The sequence below is a fragment of the Strigops habroptila genome, chromosome 8, assembly GCF_004027225.2.
Source record: "Strigops habroptila isolate Jane chromosome 8, bStrHab1.2.pri, whole genome shotgun sequence".
Lineage (NCBI taxonomy): Eukaryota > Metazoa > Chordata > Aves > Psittaciformes > Psittacidae > Strigops > Strigops habroptila.
In genome coordinates, this window is record NC_044284.2 from 34,986,596 (window position 1) to 35,008,263 (window position 21,668).

At 64.3% G+C, this 21,668-nt stretch overlaps 3 protein-coding genes across 10 annotated transcripts; 2 read left to right on the forward strand and 1 right to left on the reverse strand.

The window, feature by feature from the left end:
- Nucleotides 1–172: 172 nt before the first annotated feature.
- On the reverse strand, nucleotides 173–17,635 carry PSMD2 (proteasome 26S subunit, non-ATPase 2). Of its 2 annotated transcripts, XM_030493761.1 has the most exons (22): nucleotides 17,378–17,635; nucleotides 17,177–17,279; nucleotides 6,684–6,740; nucleotides 6,137–6,301; nucleotides 5,769–5,890; nucleotides 5,174–5,398; nucleotides 4,918–5,076; nucleotides 4,543–4,687; nucleotides 4,281–4,341; nucleotides 3,843–3,989; nucleotides 3,554–3,660; nucleotides 3,024–3,151; nucleotides 2,859–2,946; nucleotides 2,314–2,476; nucleotides 2,122–2,223; nucleotides 1,888–2,033; nucleotides 1,586–1,669; nucleotides 1,290–1,458; nucleotides 1,097–1,191; nucleotides 813–939; nucleotides 612–730; nucleotides 223–530 (listed from the first exon to the last, which is right to left on the reverse strand). In XM_030493761.1, the coding sequence occupies exons 2-22, from the start codon at nucleotides 17,276–17,278 to the stop codon at nucleotides 348–350; spliced, it is 2,694 nt and encodes an 897-aa protein (XP_030349621.1). In that variant the 5' UTR covers nucleotide 17,279; nucleotides 17,378–17,635; the 3' UTR covers nucleotides 223–347. The 2 variants fall into 2 exon arrangements, with proteins under 2 accessions (XP_030349619.1, XP_030349621.1); XM_030493759.1 differs by lacking the exons at nucleotides 17,177–17,279; nucleotides 17,378–17,635 and adding an exon at nucleotides 7,164–7,355 and having other exon boundaries at nucleotides 173–530.
- Nucleotides 7,615–17,175, forward strand: ECE2 (endothelin converting enzyme 2). Of its 7 annotated transcripts, XR_003992503.1 has the most exons (20): nucleotides 8,807–8,884; nucleotides 10,563–10,649; nucleotides 11,054–11,198; nucleotides 11,406–11,621; nucleotides 11,716–11,840; nucleotides 11,977–12,123; nucleotides 12,202–12,267; nucleotides 12,423–12,611; nucleotides 13,022–13,164; nucleotides 13,293–13,407; nucleotides 13,635–13,745; nucleotides 13,939–14,037; nucleotides 14,129–14,206; nucleotides 14,388–14,491; nucleotides 14,805–14,915; nucleotides 15,265–15,332; nucleotides 15,497–15,555; nucleotides 15,944–16,134; nucleotides 16,216–16,311; nucleotides 16,422–17,175. XR_003992503.1 is itself a non-coding variant. In XM_030493765.1 (19 exons), exons 2-19 carry the CDS (start codon nucleotides 10,563–10,565, stop codon nucleotides 16,596–16,598), a joined length of 2,268 nt encoding a protein of 755 aa, XP_030349625.1. In that variant the 5' UTR covers nucleotides 7,615–7,682; the 3' UTR covers nucleotides 16,599–17,175. The 7 variants fall into 7 exon arrangements, 6 of the variants coding, with proteins under 6 accessions (XP_030349625.1, XP_030349622.1, XP_030349626.1 ...); XM_030493765.1 differs by lacking the exons at nucleotides 8,807–8,884; nucleotides 15,497–15,555 and adding an exon at nucleotides 7,615–7,682; XM_030493762.1 differs by lacking the exon at nucleotides 15,497–15,555.
- A 155-nt stretch (nucleotides 17,636–17,790) lies between the features above and the next one.
- LOC115611210 (mitochondrial ubiquitin ligase activator of nfkb 1-A-like) lies at nucleotides 17,791–20,577 on the forward strand. The gene is made up of 5 exons (XM_030493768.1): nucleotides 17,791–17,858; nucleotides 18,277–18,416; nucleotides 18,652–18,739; nucleotides 18,818–18,938; nucleotides 19,128–20,577. The coding sequence occupies exons 2-5, from the start codon at nucleotides 18,300–18,302 to the stop codon at nucleotides 19,822–19,824; spliced, it is 1,023 nt and encodes a 340-aa protein (XP_030349628.1). The 5' UTR covers nucleotides 17,791–17,858; nucleotides 18,277–18,299; the 3' UTR covers nucleotides 19,825–20,577.
- The last annotated feature ends 1,091 nt before the right edge of the window (nucleotides 20,578–21,668 follow it).

The window sequence follows — 21,668 nt, forward strand, 5'->3', positions numbered from 1 at the left end:
CCCCTGGCACCCTACAGCCACACACACCCCCAGCCCTCCACACCCACCCCTGCACAGCCTCCCACCCAGCCGGGGTGGGACAGGCCCTGGCCACAGCCAGATTTGGAAACAGGACAGGGTTCTCCTCTCTTTCCTAAAAATACTTCCCCCATGGCCTCCACCCCAAGACCAGTTTTAACCCTGCTGCCCGGCCCCCAGTCCCAGCACAAGGAGGGCAGGGCAGCCCTGGCATCTACACATAGTTTATTTCCTTGACTCTTAATAACAAAAACAAACAAATAAACAAGGCTTTTTTCCTTCCCCCCCCACCACCACCTAACCACCCCCAGGCCCCCCCTACCCCCCCCTCAAACATCGTAGTTGGGATTCTTGCGTAGGATAACGAATCCCTCCAGGATGGGTGTCACAGGCACGTGCTCCTCCGTGGCCAGCTCGGCCCGCTCCCCATGTGCCAGCAGCACCGGCGTTGTGTGTGTCTGGAAGCCGGTGATGGTTTTGGGCTTGCCCGCCTGGCCCACCACATCCACTGCCTGCACAGGAAGAGCGAGGTAAATGCTGGGGACACACAGGGACACCAGAGCACCCCAACCCCAGCTCCGGCTGCTCCTTACCTGTCCTACCCGAACCGACACAGGCAGAGGTCGCAGCTCCTCATCGAAGGTGACCAGCATGCGAGGCTGCATGGCAGCAACGAGGCCATAGAGAACATAGTGGGACTTGCCCAGGATAACTGGAGGGGAGACAGAAGTGAGAGCAGGGGCTGGACGGCACCCGCCCCACAGGTAGGGGAAGTCTGAGCCCTCAGTACTCACTGTTGCGCACATCCAGGAACGACACAAGGACGGTCAGCAGCCCAGCCACAGCCACTTGGCTCATGAGCTGGCGATCGCTGTGGTACGGGCACAAGGTGAGCGTCCCCTTGCCCAGGTGGGTCAGGCCCTGATGAGGCAAAGAAAGATTGTGAGAGAGCAGTGGGGGAATGCCTGAGCCCCCTCCAGCCCTGCCTGGTGCCACCTCTAGAGCACTACTCCCCATCCAGGGTAGGGATCCCAACCTGCCCCTTCCCCACTACAAGCAGCAAGGGCAGGATCATCACCTGGGCTAACCGCACCATGAAGAGGTTGTTGGGGTCCTTGGCATGGTACTGGGCGAGCTGTCGCAGCATCGCTGCCAGCCGGGCATTGTTGGTACCTGGGGAAGAAGGGGTGTAGGCAGAAAGCAGGGTACACACTTGGGTCTCCCCCCTTTCCCCACCACGAGCCCCAAACAGGGCTGTCCCCGAGACTTACCACTGCCAACCATGCCCATGGCAAAGATGGAGTTGTATGAGACTTCAGGGTCAGCATCGTGGGAGAACTTGCTGAGGGTGTCGAGGATGTTGAGCCGGGGATTGGAGACGGAGATGAGGGCCAGCGCCAGGGGCACAGCACGGCGGAGGGTGGGCTCCCCGTACCGCAGCTGCACAGAGGGGAGGTGGCTGTTAGACCCAGCTTACCAAGAGCAGCAAGGTCTAAAGAGATGCAAGACAAGACCCAGTCTCTACTGGGACCCTTCCCAGCTCTGTGCCGACCCCAGTGTCACTCACCAGGTGGCCAAACGTGCGCAGAGCCATCTCAGCACCTATCTCCTCACCCATGGCAATGAGCGCAATCCCCAACACTGCTACACCCTGCAGGGACACAGGTGCTGAGCACCAAGCAGGGAGCACACAGCCCAAAATCCAAGTTCTCCCAGCTCCTGTGCCCACCCTGAGCCTAGGGGGACAGGGAGAGCAGGGGATGCTGGTAGGGGCTGGTTTCCACAAGCTCTGATCACACAAGGGCCTTAGGGACCCCAAAAAGCCAGCTCCTGCCCCTTAGATGCAGGTCCCAGCCCGCAATTCCCCACCTGGTGAGCCCCCATGTCAGCTGAGCTCTCTTTCTTTTCCTTCTCTTTCTTGTCCTTTTTGTCCTTGTCCTCTTCTTTCTCCTTGGAGTCAAAGTGCTCACTGCAGATGTGCAGGAGCTGTTGGACCTTCAGGACATTCCCTGAGCCTGGGGGGGGGGAGCAGAGGGCCAGGATGGGCAGGCAGAGGGCCAGGGACCCACTCCTGCCTTCCCCACCTTGACCAGCCCAACTCACCTGCATAGGCACAGATGTCCACCAGCGTGTTGGCGAAGCTGCGGAATGGCTCCGACACAACCTCCAGTGCTGCCAAGATGGCCTCGATGGCCTCTCCCTTCCCTGCCGAGGAAGGCGCGGTGGTTAGAGGACAACAGTGGAGGGATGCTCCCACCCCGATCCCCAGCCCACAAGCCACCGGCCCTGCCTTACCCAAGTGGTTCAGGCCCAGGCCAAGCGGCAGCCATCGGGCATAGGTGTCCTTCAGCTCCGTCTCCGATTTCTCCATGATGGTCTGGAGGATGGTTGAGGTGACATCCCCATTGCAGGAGCCCACCGATATCATCCCGCAGGCCAGGGCGGTCACGCCAGCCACCTGGTGAAGAAGGGAAGGAGACATGTTGTACATGGGGACAGCACAGAGCAAGTTGGCCCAGAGCTTGGGGCCAGGTTTGCACAGTCTGACGGCTGCCCAGCCCGAACGAGCACCAGATACCCTTACTCCCCAACTTTGTGTGAGAATTTGGGCGACTTGATGGCTTCCTGTCCACCCATATCTGCTGTAATCCTATTGTGGGAGCAGCTCAGACAAGGAAAATAGGGCCGTGCTCTTCTGGCACAGCACAGTACAGAGCAGAGACATGTAGCCTTGCTCTAGGAGCCCAAACCACCTGCAGGACAGCCCCTGTATTCCCATGAGCTGTTGCCAACTAGGTGGGGAAGCAGGAACTACAGGCGAACCCTGCCTCGCTCCCTACCTCCATGCTGGACTTGGAGTCTCCCATCACAGGTAGCAGCAAAGTCAGTACGTCCTCGCGGTTGGAGCCTGCATAGGCCAGGCCCAGCCTGCAGAGAGTCAAGGGCAGTGTGAGGGGGGCTGCACCACCCTGCGCAGCACAGGGATGCTGGGGCCAAGCCCTTACCCAAAAATGGCTCCGATCCTCATGGTGTTGCTGTTGTGGAGGACATAGTCAGACAGGAGGGCCAGGGCAGGATCACACTCGTTCCTCACCCCTGAGTTGACAATGCCACAGGCCAGGAGGGCTCCTGACTGCAATGCAGAACCACTGTCACACACCAGCCACCAACGCACAAAGCTCCCTGCCAGCCAGTGACTAATGTCACACCACACGTTACAATCACTCCCTGGGATGGGCAAGTCAGTACCAAGTGAGCCATGCCACTCTGGATCCAGCTGAGCATCCAAAAGCTCACAGCTCTGCCATCCCAGAGCACCCAAAGGTGCCTCGGGCAGTCCCCAAGAGCTCCCTACCTTGTTAAGAGCTGCTCAGAAACCTGGGTCACATGGCACCCAACACCCCTCCGGGCAGGAACCGAGCCGTACAGCGGCCCGCAGCAAGGTCAGCCATTCCCCCAGCCAGCCCTATACCCAGGCTACAGCAGGGCCACCCCACATAGCAGTAGAGCTCGTGCTGGGATCGGTGCCACAGACCTTGATGTAATCCTCCGAGGAGTACAGGTACTTGTCGATCTGTGTGAGCCCCCCGTCCACGTCCCACAGCAGTATCGTACCCAGTGAGGCTGCAGCACTCAGCATCCCTGCAGTTCCAGGGGAGAAGAGCCCGTGTCACCCCTGAATTGATGTACCAGACCTGGGGTTTGTGGTGGCCAGTGACATGGGCAGCCCAGAGGCAGCCATGCCCTGCAGCCCCCCAAAAGGGACAAGGTAGAGACCACAAGCCCAGGGGCACCTCCAGCCCCTGCCCAGCTGGCTCTCTCACCATGGTCCTTGTTCTTGTACAACCATTTATTGCCATCATCCGTCAGCAGCTTGTCCTGTCCAAACGCAGCATTCACAAAGCCGTTCACAAAAGAGGAAGCCAAATTCATCCGGGCTGAGTCCACTTGGGAACCACTCCCCCCGAACCCTGGGGAACGATGTCAGGGTGAGCCAAGCAGCAAGAGAAGCCCTGCCAGTCCCACACCACGCAGCCATCCCACACCATGGCGGGACGAGGACCTGTCCCACCAGCAGCTGGAAGGATCCACCACCAAATCCACAGCAGGCAGCTGGCTCTGCCCCACACCAGGTCAGAGACCGCGAAGAGGGATCTGCCCACCCCAGGATACACAGATGACTGCACTGGCCCAAAGGTGCCTTGCAGCCCCAGGAACTCCCCACAGTCAGGAACAACAGAGGCCACAACACAAGCCCTTACGGTTATTTTCCAGGTGGGTTTTGTAAATATCATCTGGCACTTTGGGCTCCATGATGTCCAGCTGCAGAGATAAGGGAGAAGGGGGTTACCTCCTGGCCAGCACACCTCAGGGCAGCTGCCCTACAACAGCAACCTCTCCTGGAGGTACTTGCCCAACCTTATAGGGATGAAAGATCTCCTCCTAGATCTTGCCACATAGCCCAGCAGTCAGGGCAGCCACAGCTGGAGGCAGCCTAGCTCTTTTCCCAGCTGGGACACTCACCTCTCTGGCCAAGGCCAGGAAGTTGCTGTTGAGCTGGACATTGGACATGATCTCAGTCAGGTCCTCATATTCCTCCACATCCTCATTCAGCTCCAGGAAGACCCCATGGCGGCCCAGCATAAAAGCCATCTGCTTCTGCACAACTCTGTGCAGAGGGGAGAGGTTTCACAAGCGCCCACACCCCAGGAAGCCCCAGCACAGACACACGTTCACCACACAGTGAGCCAACCTGCTGTGCTCTAGAAGCCAAAAGTCTCAGTCCACCCCCCGACAGCTCAGGCGGTGGCAGGATCCAACCCAGCTCTGCCAGACAGGGAGCTGCACCACACCACAATGGTGCAGGCCCCAGAGGGCAGGGAACAGGCATCTGCTTACACATCTTTGCAGGAGGTGAAGATGTCCTCCACCAGCTCCACGTCATTGAGCATCAGAGCCAGGCGCAGGGCTTCAGGGTAGCGGCTGAACTTGCGGAAGATGCCCAGGGCACAGCGCAGGAGAGCCGAGTTCTCGGGCTCTGGGACGTAGCTTACACAACTTTGAGGAGGGAACAGACACATGGGTGACAACCATGTTGGACAACCTCAGCCCAACGAGTGACCAGGCCCCCTCCAGCACTGCTGAGCCTCCTCACCTGGTCAGGTAGAGGCACACTTTGGAGTAGGCATTGTCATCAATGTACTTCTCCAGCATGTCCATCTGCTCAATCTCCATGAGCAGGTCACAGGCCTCGTGCTCTGCATTGTGGGCCATGTTGTAGGGGACGATCTCCTTGACAAGGGTGAGGAGCGTGTCCCTCTGAGCGTTGTCAGCCTCATCGATCTCCTGCCACTCTTTGGCCACCTCCCCTGCCAAGTGCCTGTGGGGACAAAGGGACATCACCACCACAGAAACCAGCTTCATCCAGCCCAGGGGTAGGGAGCAGCTGCTGCAGTTAGTCAGGGCTGTGTATTGCTTACTGAGGCTCTACATTTCTGCAACAGCTTATGGGATACAAGCCCAGAGGAGGAATAGGGCTGAAAGCAGAGATTACAGAGGCCATGGCAGTGAGATCTCTGCAGCTAGCAAATCACTGTGGACAGACGATGGGGATAGGGGATATGAAGGCATGAAAGGGACAGCTGAACACAAGCCCAGCAAGTCAGGGCATCTCCCAGACAGGCCAAAGCACACAGTGAAACCCCCCTGAGCCCTCGTCTTCCCCAAGTCTTCCTCCCACCCAGGCTTACCTGACATATTCATGCCCCCAAGATGCCAGCTCCTCCTGGGAGCCCACCAGCCGGTACTTCAGACACTCACGCTCTCCGCTCATGGTCATGGCCAGAACAGAAATGATGTCTGCTGCAAAGCGCTAGGGAAAGAGTGCAGAGGTCCAGACACAGGCCGGGCACGGGGAAAGAGGGGCAGCCATGCACACAACACCCTCCCCACACCCACAAGCCACCACAGGTGGCAAAGGCACAGCTCTGGCAAGTTATAATCCACTGGAGCAAGTCACGGAGGCTGATGTTAGACCACTGGGTCTGGAAGGCTCTGCAATCACCTGCCCCAGCACTGGCCCCCAGGCACACTGGATGGTGGGGCCAAGAGCCTTTACCTTGTTCTCTCCTGGAGCCATATTCTCATAGATCTCCTTCAGCTTGCCATAATGGGGCCGTAGGAACTTGAGGGGTTTGGGAACAGAGGTCATGGAGGTAGTGGAAGAGCGGATTTGCCTCCGCAGCTCCTCCAGAGCTGGGCGGTAGAGGGATGTATCTTTCTCCTGCAGAGAGAAGCTGCCTGTCAGGGAGCAGGGGCTGGTTCTTGCATCACCGCCCCACCAGCCGTCCCCAAACACAGCCATGTCTCCAAGCAAAGCCGCCCCGTGCCCTGGGCTGCCTCCTTCAGCCCACGTACTGGGGAGGGAGGGCATAGTGGGGCAGAAAGTCACCCGCACAAGATGGAGACAGAGGTCCCTTGGGCACAGGTCAGACAGGCAGCAAGGCGGAGGGACAGACCACAGTGAAGGAGGAGGAGCCCCACTCAAGGTGAACCCCCACCTCCACTGCACAGGGAACAACTGTAAGTGAGGGACAGAGAGGACAAAGCCGCAGCCAGGGCTCCCTGCTCCGCAGCTGCTCCGGAGGGGCACGGCACAGACTCACCCCCAGGCGCTCCACCAGCATCTCCAGCTCATCCTGCAGCTGCTTGTCCTCCTCGGACTGCACGGGAGAACGCAGCGTTAAGGGTGCCCAGCACGGCGCGACACGGGCAACACGCGGGCCGTGGCGGGACCAGGGCACAGCAGCACCCCCGGGCCCCCCCCACCCCGCCCCAGCGACACCGGCCCCGGCCCCCCCAGGGCAGAAACCCTGCGACTGCGTCACGAGGGACCCCCAGACGTCACGGCCCCCCCGGAGGGATCCCCCTCGCCTCGCTGACGTCACGGCCCCCCCTGGAGGGATACCCTCACGCCGGTGACGTCACGCGCCCCCGCCGACCGAAGCCAACGGTGACGCCAGGGGCGCCCCCGCAGGGGTGCCGGCCGCCCCCGTGACGTGCGATGACGTCCCGTGCCGCCGGTGACGCGCGCCCGGCCGCGCCGTGACTCAGCTGCCGGGCCCGCAGGGGCGGCGGGCGCTCACCAGCTCCTGCTCCTTCTCGGGCCCAACGGGCTGCTCCCGGCGGTCCCGGCCCCACGGCGGCGTGGGCTTCTCATCGCCGCCCGACCCGGGGCCGCCCTGCACCCGGCTCTGCCCGCCGCCGCCGCCCGCGTCCATGGCCGCTCCGCCGCCGACCGGCCGCTCCGCGCCTGCGCGCCGCGCACCCCCGGAGCCAATCGCCGCCCGGCGCCGCCGTGACGGCACCGCCGCGCGCCGGAGGCGTGTCGCGGGGCGGGGCGGGGGGGCAGGGCGCGGCACGGGGCGGGGCGGCCACACGTGTGGCGGCGCCGCGGCGGGCACCGGCACCGGCACCGGCACCGGCACCGGCACCGGCACCGGCACCGGCGGGAGAGGGCGGCAGGGAGCGCCCGCGGACGGGAACGGAAACCTGCAGCTCCGCCACCCCGGCGCGGGGTACCGGTGCCGCCCGAGCCGGGCAAGTGAGGCAGCATTGCCCGGGGCTGGCGGGCTCGGCGGGCCCCCAACACGCCACGAACACCCGTGAGCACCCGTGTCCCCCACCCGTGCGCGCACACACATTTCCTGCTCACGAGTGCCACTCTGCACTGTGCTCCCCGGGGAGCCCTCGGACAACGGGTGTGCTGCCGGGCGTCTCCCACCGACCTCTTTCCAGGCTGCGCTGCGGGAGACGCTCACAGCTACTGTGTGTCCTGCACCCCGCAGGGTAGGGGGCACCCCACACGGGTACCTGCACCCGGACACCCCAAACGCCGCTGCCCCACCGGCAGCACCCTGGGCACCGGGTGGGTGACCTGCCCGTTCCCACCTTGCCGCATGCAGGCAGTGGCACAGGATCGGGAGGTTTCAAAGTGTGAGGCCTTCATCATGGCAGTGACTGTGACTGCGGACGCCTGTATACATGCAACCGTGTCACACCACACGTGATGGCACGGCTCTGTGGGCGACCTCGGGGTGCCTGGGGGTACCGGGGTGGGGGTGTCAGTCAGTGTGTGTGTGTGTGCATCCCCTCAGGCACAGGCCGGTGCCCTGCAGTGTGTGCCGGGTACCAGAGCAGGGTGTGCTGCTGCAACTGTGCACCATTACCACCCCACTGCCGGTGCCCAGTGCTGTGCGGTGCCGGTGTGCCTCCCCCGGTGCCGAAACATGTCAGTGCTGGTACGTATGTCAGTGTGCCAGTGCCCGTTGCGGGTGTCCGGCTGTCAGCCCGGTTGCTGCTCCCCGTGCCGGTGCGGGTGCCGGTCCGAGACCCAGTGCCGGTGCGACTCCTCGTGCGGGTGCCGGTGGGGGTGCGGGTGGCAGTGCCGGTGCAGGCACCGGCGCGGCTCTCGGTGCGCGGCTCCCCCAGTGCGCACGGCGGTCACCTTGGCTGCGGAGCCGGGCCGGGCCGAGCGGAGCGGTGCGGTACGACCGGGCTGGGCACCGGTGCCCCTGCTCCAGCCACCCCCGGGCCGCCGGCCCCAGCCGTCCCCTCCCCGTGCCTAAGGGCCGCGCTCCGCCGGCTCCCGCGCCCGCGGCTCCATCCCTCCGGCGCGGCCCCATCCCTGCCCGGCCCCGGTCCCGGCGGCGGCGCGGCGCCCGGTACGGGCCATGGCGGCGGCGGAGGCAGGCGGCGCTGCGGCGGCGGCGGGGGCCCAGCGCGGCCCGGGCGGGGAGCGGAGCTAGGCGGGAGGCGGCCCGGGATGGCCAGGATGAACGTGGCCCTCCAGGAGCTCGGACACGCCGTGAGTGCCAGGGGCAGCAGCGGGGGCCGGGACGGGGGTGGCGGCGGAGCAAGGCGGGAGCAACGGGCGGTGAGAGAGACGGAGGGCACCGCAGCGGGAGGCGAGAGGGAGGTCGGAGCAGAGGAGAGCCCCGGGGCTGAAGGGCTCAAGGAGGTGGAAGGGCTGGGGGGGCTGCGGGAGACAAGAGCCTGGGAGATGCGGCGGGCTGTGTGGGGCCGGGACTGGGGGAACGGCGTGGCTGGAGAGTCCCCATGCCCCGCGGTGGGAGGAAGAAGGGGAAAGAAGTACCCCTCACACCCCTGCCTGCGGTTAGGCAGAAGGACCTGGGGCGGTTCAGAGGCGGCCCCACAGACCTTGCTCTGCCGAAACATGAGACCCACCTGGGGTACAGCGATGCTGCTCGTAGGATGCCTCACAAGGCAGCACTCCTGGAGGGAGAAGGGGGCCTTGTTCCCGCGGGTTTTAGCCCCACAGAGTGGGCAGGAGGAGCTCCAGGAACAGGTCCTCCTCGTGCCTCGAGGGTGCCAGGAGGGGCTGGGAAGAGGGTGCTGCCGGCTGAGAGGGTGCCCAGGAGGATGAGGACCACCCGGGTGGTGAGAGTGTTGGGGGCTGTGGGGGTGCCCAGCTGGCTGAGCTCCCACAGGATGCCAACCTGTCCCTCGCAACACCAGTGGCTCCGAGGAACCGCCGTGGCAGGGGGCTCCTGCCAGCTGTCGATCCCAGCCTCGCACCCTCCCACTGCAGCAGCCCTTGGCGAAGCCCCCTCCGCGTCCTGGTGGTGTAGCACTGGGCAGAGCTGGGCATGGGGCACTTGCTCTCCTTCAACCCCTACCCATCATCCTTCCTACCCCTTCCTTGCCTCCGATACCAGACCTGCAGGCAGCCCCAGGGCATCCACCTTAGTCTGCAGCGCAGAGCTGCAACCCACCCGGGCAATCACTCTGAAGCCAAAGGATGGCTCATGACCAGCAGCACTGCTGATTCTCTTCCACCAAACCCTCCAGCTTTTTCTTCCAGCTTATCCCCCCTTCCAAAGCTGCTGGCTCAGCTCCACCACCTTCCTCTTAGCTGAATCCTTGGCAGCCCTCAAGCCTGGATCAGTGCAAACAGCCCCTGCCAGACTGCTCTGCAGGCCAGGAGTAACGGGGACCCTTCCCTGCCGACTGGCAGCCCCTATAGTGCTCCCTCTAACCCACAGGCTCTGCCCGCTTGGGATCGGCCCTGCGCCCTGGTCACCCCTAGGGCCAGGATAGGGCGGGAGGTGCTTCCAGATGTTTTGGACCGGTGCACATCTGCATGGAAAGTTCCAGGCAGGGGAGGAGGGGCGAGACAGCAGCGCTAGGCAACGGTTGCTCGGCAACGGGGACCACGTCTCCGTGGCGATGTGGCACCTGTCGGCAGGGCTGATGCCACAGATGCCATGGCGACGCGGAGGGATGCTCGGGCGCTAGCCCCGGAGCCCCTCACCAGCAGCTCTCCCCGTGCTCCCCGGGGCCACCCGGGGCTGGGGACAACCTCTGGGGGAGGCCGAGGCACACCGAGGGGGGTCAGGGGCTGTCCTGGCCCCCCGTGTACTCGCTGAGCAGGCACCGTCCATCGCCGTAAGAGCCGGGAGGGGGGGCAGGGCGGGGGGCAGCCATCCCCACCCCTCGTCTTAGCCCGCTGCCTCCCTCGGCAGATGCCCGACTACAAGCGTGCCACACTGCAGGACGACGACGGGCCGGAGCCGGCGGGGGATGGCAGCGCCTCTCCCGACAGCATGGAGGTGAGGTCTGCCCCGACCCGCTCCATCCCTTTCCTCTCCATCCTCCCTGGCCCCTCTCCTCACCCTCAGCCGGAGCCTGCCTGCAGCCGAGTGGGCAGCAGGAGCAGAACTGGGAGCCAAGCCAGACTTGGCTGTCCCCAGGGATGTGCTGAGAGGCAGCCAAAATGCGGCAGAGAGTGTGCCTGGGCCACTGTCCTTCCTTGTGGCTGGGGAGTCACCAGCACCCACTGCCGGCTTGCCGGGGCTGGTGCCCTGGGGACCCTCGGGGGGATGCCCTGCTCCCTACCTCGTCATGCAGCACCTTGTCATGCAGCTGAGCCAGGCACGGCGGGGAGCGGGGATGGGAGGGTAAGGGGAGAAGTTCGTCCCTCCGTGGTACAATGGCAGGTCCTGCTCCTGCTCAGGTGGGGTTTCGGAAGGGGCCGGCGCCGCTGGTGAGCCGCCTGGCCTCGCGCAGCCATCTGGAGCTGGTGCTCTGCATCATCGCCATCTCCCTGGCCCTGCTGTTCAGCATCGCCGTCGTCGCCCTGGCCATCCAGTACCGCAGAGGTAGGGTAGTACCTGCAGCCCTGCCAGGGTGGCGGTGGCATTCCCACACCCGGGGGGGGCACGGCAGGATGGGGAGGGACGCGTCAGCCCCGGGCTCCTGCTTTGGGTGCTCTGCCCATTCCCGGGTGCAGACAGGGCTTGGCCCAGCTCCGTGCCTCAGTTTCCCCCGGCACATGCGCACAGCCCCGGGCATGCCTTCCCTGCCAGATCCCTCTCACAGCACGTGCCTGACGGATGCCTGCGTCCGGGTGGCCAGCAAGATCCTGGAGGCCCTGGATGTGGAGGCGGATCCATGCCAGGACTTCTACCAGTACTCGTGCGGGGGCTGGATCAAGAGGAACCCACTGCCCAACGGGCGCTCCAAGTGGAGCACCTTCAACAGCATCTGGGACCAGAACCAGGCCATCATGAAGCATCTCCTAGGTGGGTACCAGGGGGGTTCATGGTGGGAGGCGACCTCTAGGCGCAGGCAGGCAGAGCCGCGGCATCCGCGGGGCTGACCTGCAGCTTCCCGCAGAGAACACCACCTTCAACTCCAGCAGCGAGGCAGAGCGGAAGACGCAGCGGTACTACCTATCCTGCCTCAAGGAGCAGAGAATAGAGGAGCTGGGCTCCCAGCCCCTCGTGGAGCTCATTGACAAGGTGGGGCAGCCATCCACGTGTGAGCTGAGCTCAGCCCAGCGCATTTCCCACTTGGTTTTTCATGTAACTGGGGAGGGGGCAGCCCCCGGGGAAGGATCCTGTCCCTCCTTGAGGCACTGGGTCCATCTGCTGGCAGATCGGGGGGTGGAACATCACTGGCTCCTGGAACCAGACCAGCTTCATGGAGGTACTCAAAATGGTGTCAGGGACGTACCGGGCAACCCCCTTCTTCACGGTGTACGTGGGTCCGGACTCCAAGAGTTCCAACAGCAATGTCATCCAGGTTGGTACCCTGGCACGGAGGGGCGGCGGGCACCAGGGGGGCATCGGGCTGCCCATGCTGCCCCTCTCCCCGCCCCAGGTGGACCAGTCGGGGCTTTTCCTCCCATCCCGGGATTACTACCTGAACAAGACCGCCAACGAGAGGGTGAGGCTGGGCACAGGGCACACTGCAATCGGGAGAAACCCACAGCAATGGGGTGCGAGCAGTGCTGGGGGGCACCTGCACCCTGCCCATTGGGTGGCACAGGGAGGTGGGATGAGCTGTGGCCGGTGCTGAGCCTGGGCCCGGGGTCCCACCAGGTCCTGGCAGCATACCTGGAGTACATGGTGGAGCTGGGCACACTGCTGGGGGGGCTCCCGGAGCCCACCCGCCTCCAGATGCAGCAGGTGCTGGACTTTGAAACCCAGCTGGCCAACATCACTGTGCCCCAGGCTGAGCGGCGAGACGACGAGAAGATCTACCACAAAATGAGCATTGCAGAGCTGCAGGTGGGCACGGCACAGCCAAGCCTGGGGAACCCTCCAAGGATGCGAGGGGGGCTTGTCTAGGGGGACACCGAGGGGTCCAAGCTGCTGACCCCCTTCCCAGGACACCCCAGGCACCCGTTCTGGGACACACGCTGGGTGCTGGAGCGAAGGGCTCATCCTCCTGGTCATTAGGATTTGGGGGAGCTGCCAACCTGCATGGCGGTGGGGGGTGGTGGTGGGTGAGAGCAGCATTGAGAGCAGCAAGGAGCCACGAGAAGGGTGCTGGGGGCAGAGAAGGGATCTGGAGTGCTGAGGGACCTTAGGACCTTCCCAGGGAGCCCAGACCCTGCCCCGGAGCTCCCCCCACACTGGGCAGGATGGGGCAGAACCATGCCAACCACCTGGGTGCTGTGTCCCCATGTCTCCTCCAGGTCCTGGCCCCCACCATTGACTGGATGGATTACCTGTCCTATGCTCTGGCCCCACTGGAGCTGGCGGACACGGAGCCTGTGGTGGTGTATGGGGACACCTACCTCCAGCAGGTCTCGGACCTCATCAACAGCACTGACAGGAGGTGAGGCTCACGAAAGCTGCTGGCCAGGCCCCATTTGGGGCTGTCCCCATGGCGGGGGCACGCTGTGGGCTCTCTGGTGGCTTGGAGGCTAGGGCATGGTGAGCCACAGCATTGCTCTGCTCCTGCAGCGTCCTAAACAACTACCTGATCTGGAACCTGGTGCAGAAGACGGCCTCCAGCCTGGACCAGCGCTTTGAGACAGCCCAGGAGAGGCTGCTGGAGACGCTCTATGGCACCAGGAAGGTAACAGGGACAGAATCCCCTCTGCCCCCAGCCTGGAAGGAGCCAGAACCACCTCTGCCCTTGGGATGCTCTGGGTGCTGCAGAGGGAACCCAGGGATCATCTTGTGGGGTGGGGGTTTAGCCACTGAGCATCTCCCCCCTGGGGAGGGGGCAGAGCTGGGCTGGGTGAAGGAGGGAAGCAGGGGAGGGGGCTGGGGGTTTCACAGACCCCCATCTTGCTCCCACAGTCCTGCACGCCTCGCTGGCAAACCTGCATCTCCAACACAGATGACACGCTGGGCTTCGCCCTGGGCTCCCTCTTTGTCAAAGCCACCTTCGACCGGGACAGCAAAGCCATTGTGAGGACACTTCTTCCCCTGCCCCTCCCCATCAGCATCCATGGGAATTCCTCCCCTTCCTCCCCCCAGACCTCAGGGCTGGAAGGCAGGGAGCGGGGAAATGGGACTCCCAGCCCTGGAGAGGTCCCACTCTGCCTACCCTGTCCCTGTCCAAGGGGCCGTAGGGGACAGTGGGGCTTCATTCCCTCCCCAGGCTGAGGAAATGATCAGCGAGATCCGGGCAGCCTTTGAGGTGTCCCTGGACCAGCTGGACTGGATGGATGAGGCAACCAGACAGGCTGCAAAGGAAAAGGTGACCCCGGGGGGGGCAGTGGGTGGAAGACCTCCCCCTGTCCTGGTAAGCACCCGGCTCCATCTCACTGCCAGGGCCTCTCCCCACGCAGGCGGATGCCATCTACGACATGATCGGCTTCCCTGACTTCATCCTAGACAACAAGGAGCTGGATGATGTCTATGATGGGGTAGGGGAGCACCCAGCTTGTGGGGAGGGGGTGCAGCCCCTCCTTACACCAAGCCCTGGCAGGGCAATGTCCCTGTTTGGGGGACCCATTCGGGATGGGGCATTGTGTGGAGTCACCCTGGTACCATTTGTGGGGGGAACCACACAGTGGGCTCCTCCTCATCCCTCCTCCTCCTCACCAGTACGAGGTCTCGGAGGACTCCTTCTTCCAGAACATGCTCAACTTCTACAACTTCTCTGCCAAAGTGATGGCCGATCAGCTCCGGAAACCCCCCAACCGCGACCAGTAAGGGAGAGCCCAGGGGAGCGGAGGATGTGGCACCAGCAGTGCCACAGCACTGTCCCCAGCATGGCCTGGGTGGCACTGCTTTACTGCGGGGAAGGTCCTCCCGTGGGGTAGCGCAGCACTGTGTGTCACCCGGGGTGGCTCTGGCTTGTCCGCAGGACAGGATCCTTTGGTCATGGGGTGGGGGTAAATGTGCCAGCCCCAGGCAGGGCAGCACCGGGCACCCGTGGTGGGAGACAACACAGGAGGGTGGCAGGGCAGCGGGGAGAGGGGACACATCCCTGTCTGCCCGTGTCCCACCTCCCTGCCCCAGGTGGAGCATGACCCCACAGACCGTCAATGCCTACTACCTGCCCACCAAGAATGGGATTGTCTTCCCCGCTGGCATCCTGCAGGCTCCATTCTACGCCCGCAATCATCCCAAGTGAGCCTGGCACAGGGATGGGAGCATCTCCTCGGGTGGGGGGGCATGGGCTGGGTGAGGGCCAGCACCCCACAGAGTCCCCTCCCCCAGTCACGAAGCAAAGCTCTGGGAGGCTTGAGGGTTCCTCGAGGCTTTACATCCTGCAGCCAAGGCAACCTGCAAGGTCCCCGTGGGGTCACCAGTGTCCCCAACAGGACTCATTCCCAGCTGGGTGCCAACTGGAGCAGAGGCTCACTGGGTCCCCTGAACACAGATGGGGTGCCATTTGTGGAGGGGGTGCTTGGGCCAGGGCAGGCTGCAATGGCATCATACTCCTGCACTTACCTGTCTCTCTCCTGTGACCCCACAGAGCCCTTAATTTTGGTGGTATCGGTGTGGTGATGGGACATGAGCTGACCCACGCCTTCGATGACCAAGGTGAGAGCCCAATGGCAGTGCCGGCCCCAGTCCCCACTACCTTCCTGTCCCCTCCTCTCGACGTGGGGGGTGCCACGGGCTCACGGGGGTCCTGCTTTGCCATCCATTGCATCATGCGTGCTCGTGCCCTCCTGGCCCCCCCTTCTATCATCCTGTCTCCCCAGGTGGCACCCGCCGATACCTCCCCCCGGCTTCTCTGTGCAGCTTTCGCTCCATCCGCTTGGTGAGGACACGGTGTCTGCAGCCCCCCTCATCCTCCTCCCCGAGGGGTGCGGGACGCGTCCCTCTCACATCAGCTCTGCTTTGTGCCTTCACTGCAGCCCTGGAGCCGAGATGGGGTCAATGGGGGAATTTGGGGTGACAAATCTGGCTTTGGACAGTGGGGATGCACCAGGGGATGGCTGGGGGACCAAGCACAAGCTAAGCCCCATCCAGAGCCCAACCAGGGCAGGGACAGTGGGACCTTATCTCCCCTGGGCATGGACCCAAGGCGGCAGGTCCCCTGGTGTCTGCTGGGGCTGTCCCACTCTGCTTCAGGACCCCTGCAGCTGGGGCTTTGCGGAGGACCAGTGTCCCCTGGTCCCACCCTGCCCCATGGTTTGGTCCCACAGGACGGGAGTACGACAAGGAGGGCAACCTGCGGCCATGGTGGCAGAACTCCTCCCTGGAGGCCTTCAAGAACCGGACGGCGTGCATAACGGAGCAGTACAGCCACTACACCGTCCACCGCGAGAAGGTCAATGGCCGGCAGACACTGGGCGAGAACATCGCTGACAACGGCGGGCTCAAGGCAGCCTACAATGTGAGTGTCACTGTCCTGAGAGGATGCGGACCCCTCTACCTGTCTGTCCTTCTCTGAGGCTTCAGGGCATCTCTCCTGCAGGCGTACAAATCCTGGCTGCAGAAGAACGGGGAGGAGAAGCGCCTGCCAGCCCTGGAGCTCACCAACCACCAGCTCTTCTTTGTGGGCTTCGCGCAGGTAGGGCACAGCCAGATGGTGGGTTCCCCATTCCTCCCCTCCCCCTCAGAGCCCCCCACAAAGCCCCCCATCGATCCTGCCCATCCCTGAGGCTGCTCCCGCTCCGTCAGGTGTGGTGCTCCATCCGGACACCCGAGAGCTCCCACGAAGGGCTGGTGACCGACCCCCACAGCCCTGACAAGTACCGCGTCATCGGCACCCTCAGCAACTCCCGGGACTTTGTCGAACATTTCGGCTGCCCCCTGGGGTCCCCCATGAACCCCGGCAAGCACTGTGAGGTGTGGTAGGGACGGGGAGAGTGCTGGGGACAGAGGGGACAATGCTCTGCTGTGTGTGTCCCCTCCCCCAGCCCTCGCCGGCTGCCGGAGCTGGTCCACAGGCAGAGAGCGGGGCCACCCCCCGAGTCACCCTCCATCGTGGTCCCCGCCGTGCACACACCACGCGCCTCCTCGTCCCATCTCTGCCCCACTCCCCAGCACATGCCGGGCACCCACCGCAGCCCCATCCACAGCCTGGAGCCGGGCATGGCCGGCAGAGAAGCCGTAGCGCCCCCAAAACGCAGCTCTGCCCCCAACCCTGATGTGCTAGAGACGGGCACAGCGCAGCCCCCCCAGTGCCACGTTCACCCCGTGCGGGCAGGTCAGAGGGGTCCCAGAGAGAGCACTAGAGCCGAGCCCCCCCGACCTGCCGGAGATGGAGGCTTGGGGCCACCCGGCTTCGCTCTTCCCCCGTCCCCTCCCGATCCGGCTTGGCTTCCCCATCCACCTCTGCTGGGATCAGCGGGCGGCAGCGGGGACTCTGGTGCCTTCCGCTGTGGGTGGCTGTTGCTGAGTTTATTTGACGATTAAAAGCAGTTTCCACTTACTCTGACGGCTGCGGGTCCTTCGTGGTGCCGATGCGGGAGGAGAGGTGGGCTCTGGAGCAGAGGGTGACTCAAAAGCCGGGGGACGAGTGGGAGATGAGACATCCTGAGGGAGAGGAGCGGGAGATGAGACATCTGAGGGACCAAGGGATGGGAGCGGGACATGAGCTGTCTCGAGGGACAGAGGGAGGGGAGCAGGCGTACCGGGAAGGAGGCGGCAGCTGCGGAGCTGAGCCTCAGCCCTGCCCGGGACGGCTGGGGGGCACGGAGGGCAGGAGCCGGGCTGGAGCAGCCCCACAGCCCCGTTGGGAGGAGAGCTCCGCTGTAAGGCGCAGCCACGGGGACCCGCTGCCCCCCAGGCGGGGTGACAGCACGGGTGACATCCTGCCCTGCGGCCCGGCCAGCACCCGGCCCCGCACCGGGCCTCCCTATGTGCGCTGGGACCCCACCAACCCGCGGGGGGCCCGCTGCCACGGGGGGCCCGCAAAGGCCGCCAGGAGTTGTAGTCCTGCGCACGGCCCGACGGGAGCTGTAGTTAGGCGCGAGGGACGCCGGGAGCTGTAGTTCCAGGCACGGCTCGCCCCGCCGCCGCGCCCCGGGGGCGGCACTGCATTTCCCAGCAGGCTGCGCGGCGGGGCCGGGGTCCGGGCCTGGGCACCTCGGGGGCCACCGCGGCCGGGCCGGCGTGAGCGGCAGCGGCGGGGCCGGGCCGGGCCGGGCCGGGGGGTTGGGGCCGAGCCGAGTGCTGGGGCCGGGCCAGGTCGGGGGTGCTGGGCCGGGGCTGGGGGTGCCGGGCCCAGGTGGCACCCTGGGTACAGGGCCTGGGCTGGGTCACGGAGGCTGGGCCCCGGCCCGACCCTGGGTGCAGGGCAAAAAGGGCGCCTCTGGACCCCGACGGGGCTGGGTCGGGCCGGGGCTGCCGAGTTCCTCTGGGTGCTGGAGCTGAATTGCCCCCAGCCGGGGCCAAGGGCAGGCTTGTCCCTAGGGCAGCAGTGCGCTGGGGACGGGCGCAGCGGGACGTCCCTGCCCTGGGGACGGGGGCGCTGGGACGCCCCTGCCCCTGTGCCTTGCCCTGTCCTCCAGCCAACATGCTCACCTTGCAGGCGTGCCGCCCGAGCTTGGCACCATGGAACCGCCGCTCTTTACACCCGGGGAGCTGCTGTGTCTGGGCTCCAGCCTCGCCTTCTCTGGCCTCTTCTACTACCTGTACAGGAAGAAAACCAGAGTCGTGGCACGCATACAGGTAGCCTGGTCTCTCAGATGCTCTCTCCTCCCCACTGTCCCTTCCCTGCTGCCCAGAGCCTTTGATTTGGGTGCACCTCACTGATGACTGCAGCCTGCTGCATCTTCTAGTGATGTTACGATGCCTAGGACCAAGCAGGTCACATCCTGCCAGAGATCCCTGCAAAGCCATGTATGACCCACCTGCCAGCCCGTCTGCCCCCACCCAGGTTCACGCTCAGTCCCTGCTCTTCTAGGAGGCCCCAAAGCTCCAGGTTGATGATGATTTACCAGCATTGGTGTCTGCGGCTGATGGGAGGTGCCTGCCTTACGTTGCCCTGGAAGGTGAGGAGACCCTGTGGCCCCACACTGGGGACAGAGGCTGGGCTCTCCTTCAACCTTAATGCATTCCTCGGTCCTTAGGCATAGTGCTGCCAGCCAAGGCTGTGCTGACAAGCCATTACCATGAGAGGCTGCAGGGTGTGATCCAGAAACTGCTTCTGAAAGAGCATCGTCTGGTCTGGAACAGCTTGGCCCGGAGCTGGTAAGCAATGGGAGGGGACAGCAGGGGGGCAGGCTTGCACTGGTGGGCCTAGACCTCCATACTCTGGGGCCACTGGCAAGGCAGAAAGTGGCTTGGTTAAAGGCTCTAATCCCTACCCTTGGCTCTGTCCCATGAGTCCAGAGTTCCTCCATATTGTCCACATCCCCGTGCTGTGCTCTCTGCTTGCAGGAGCGAGAGTGAGCGGGTGCTCTCAGAGCAGGTCTACACTGTCCCCTTCTTGCTGGCCTCACCGGACACTGAGGCAGTGACGCAGGTGAGCGTGGAGAGCCCGCTCCGAGCCGTCTGCCTGCCACTGGAGGTGGTGTACGAGAGGTTCCAGCAGCCGGCCCACGGCTTCCGTGACCTGCTGGGCCAGTACTTGAGTGGAGAGAAGCCCAAGGGCATCCTGGAGACTGAGGAGCTGCTGCGCGTGGGAGCTGGGCTGACGGGCATCGGGGAGCTGGCCCTGCACCCCGACGGCTCCCTGCACCTCCAGCCACCATCCCAGGGGGCCGACTATTTCCTGTGCCTGGGGGACTGGCAGACGGTGCTGGAGGAGCTGGAGTCTGCCAGTGGGCTCTGGAAGGGGGCGGCCATGCTGTGCGCCGCAGCGGGCCTGGCCATCCTCCTGCACGCCCTGTGCCGTGCTTTCCTCCGTGCCCGCCTCAGGCAGCAGCGCGAGGACAAGGAGCTGGACAGCGAGGAGGCCGGGGACGGGGGGCTCGAGGATTCCTGCGTCATCTGCCTGTCGCGGCCCCGCGAGTGCGTCCTTTTGGGCTGTGGCCACATCTGCTGCTGCTTCCGCTGCTTCCAGGCCTTGCCCGCCCGCCTCTGCCCCATCTGCCGGGGGCCCATTGACCGCGTGGTGCCCCTCTACCAGGCCTGAGAACATCTGGGGGCACCCAGAGAGGGTTAACACAAAGCGAAGCAAGCTTGGGGCCTGCAGTAATCTCAGCTGTCCGCTTGTGTGCAGTTGTGTGATTCCTGTTGGGAGAGAGGGGTCCTGGTGCACCTCCCCCTATCTTTTTGGGAGGGTGAGGAGTTATAGCCTCCCCATCCTCCCTTTTTCTGCCAGAAGGCCCTCCCCGCCCCCAAACATGAAAGCTTGGGGAGAACATGCTTGGTGCCTGAGCTGAAGAGCCGAGTCCCCTGCCGCACGCTGGGGTCCCCCTTTCTCAGCTCTGACCCCTCCAAAGCCATGCGGGATTTTTGTTTTTCTAGCATGTGGCTTTATGAGGAGCATGGCAGGGGAAAAACCAGGGCTGGTGGGACACAGTGGAGTGCCAGAGACCCAACTCCCCCTGAGCCACCGCAGTGGCACACTTTGGTGCCACCATTGTATTCCGCATCCCATGTGCCTACAGCCACTGCCCAGACCATGTCCAGCACCCAGGGGCTGGCGGCAATGAAGTGTGCCCCTTCACCAGCCACAGTGCCACCCGGGGAGGGAGAGTGTCATCCACTCTCTCTGCAGAGTCCCCACTCTCCTCCTGGAGCAGGAGCACAGCCATGGGGCACCCCAGAGCCTGCCCATGCCTCTGGCCCCTGCTGCATCCCGCTTTCCTGCCTGCCTCCTGGCTGGGACCGAGTGCAGGCACAGCTTGTGGTGGTGTGTGGAGTGATAAAGCCAAGAAGCAGAGCTTGGCCTCGCCTCTTCCTTTGCGCCATCAAGTCAGGGGACTGGGGGGACATGCCAGGAGACAAGGCTCTCCCTGGGGGAGGGGCTGGGGGAAGAGGGGACAGGCCAATGCCATCACCTCCATCCCCAACCAAGGGCTGGTCCCGGTGCACTCACCAGTGGTGAGCAGAGGACCACCAGCTGGGTCGCATCTCTCAGGATGCAGCCCCAAAGGTGGGGGAAAACCAGGACTGTTGCCAAGGCGATCGTGCTCCTCTGGTCTCCATGGCAACTGCTCCCTGGACTGCTCTCCATCACTGCCTGGCTGCAGTTGCCCAGGCAACCCATGGGCTCTCCTGGCTCCTGCGGCTTTGGGGCACCCAGGATTTATTTTGGCGGGGGGGATGGGGGGGAAACAGGGCAGCACGGGCAGCCAGACAGCAGTGTTGGAGTGAGAGCGGATGATGCCCCTCCTCGTGGCAGGGGCCCCCATTGCTGCCAGTTTGGGGCAGGGAGCATGCCTGGTGTAAAGGTGCCCCTGGGGTGTTGCTCCCATAGCTTGCAGCCAGCCATGATGCCCCAGAGCACCCAGGGAAACCTCCTGGGACCCAGTGCATTTTTGGGGTAAGAGTGTGTGGGGGGTCCCTTCCTCCACCCCACCCAGTGTCTCAGCCCAGCCTCTTCCCCGTGCCAGCATGGCGAGTGCCACACTGCAAAGTGAGCAGTGGGGCCCGGGTATTCCCCCCCTCCGGAACCAGGCACCCCCCCGCAGCAAGGAGGGATTTCGGGAAGGAGATAAATACCAGATGGGAGAGGGCCAGGCTGCCAGGAACACACTCCCCGTGTGCCAAGAGCTGCTGGCGCGCGTGGGCCAGGGAGGGCGGCGGGTGCCCGTGCTCCAGAGACTGCTCACCTCGTTCCCCGGGGCCCTGCAGCCACCCGGGGACAGGGACACCCAGAGAGGGACCCGCAGCCACCCGCTGCCCTCTGTCCACAGGGGTACCTCAGTTGCCCCGGGAACACGTCCCCTGCACACAGCGAGGGTGCCACCCCACGCTGGGGCACAGCCCTACCCCACACCCCTCCTCGGGTCTCTGCCAGCCCGGGGGAGC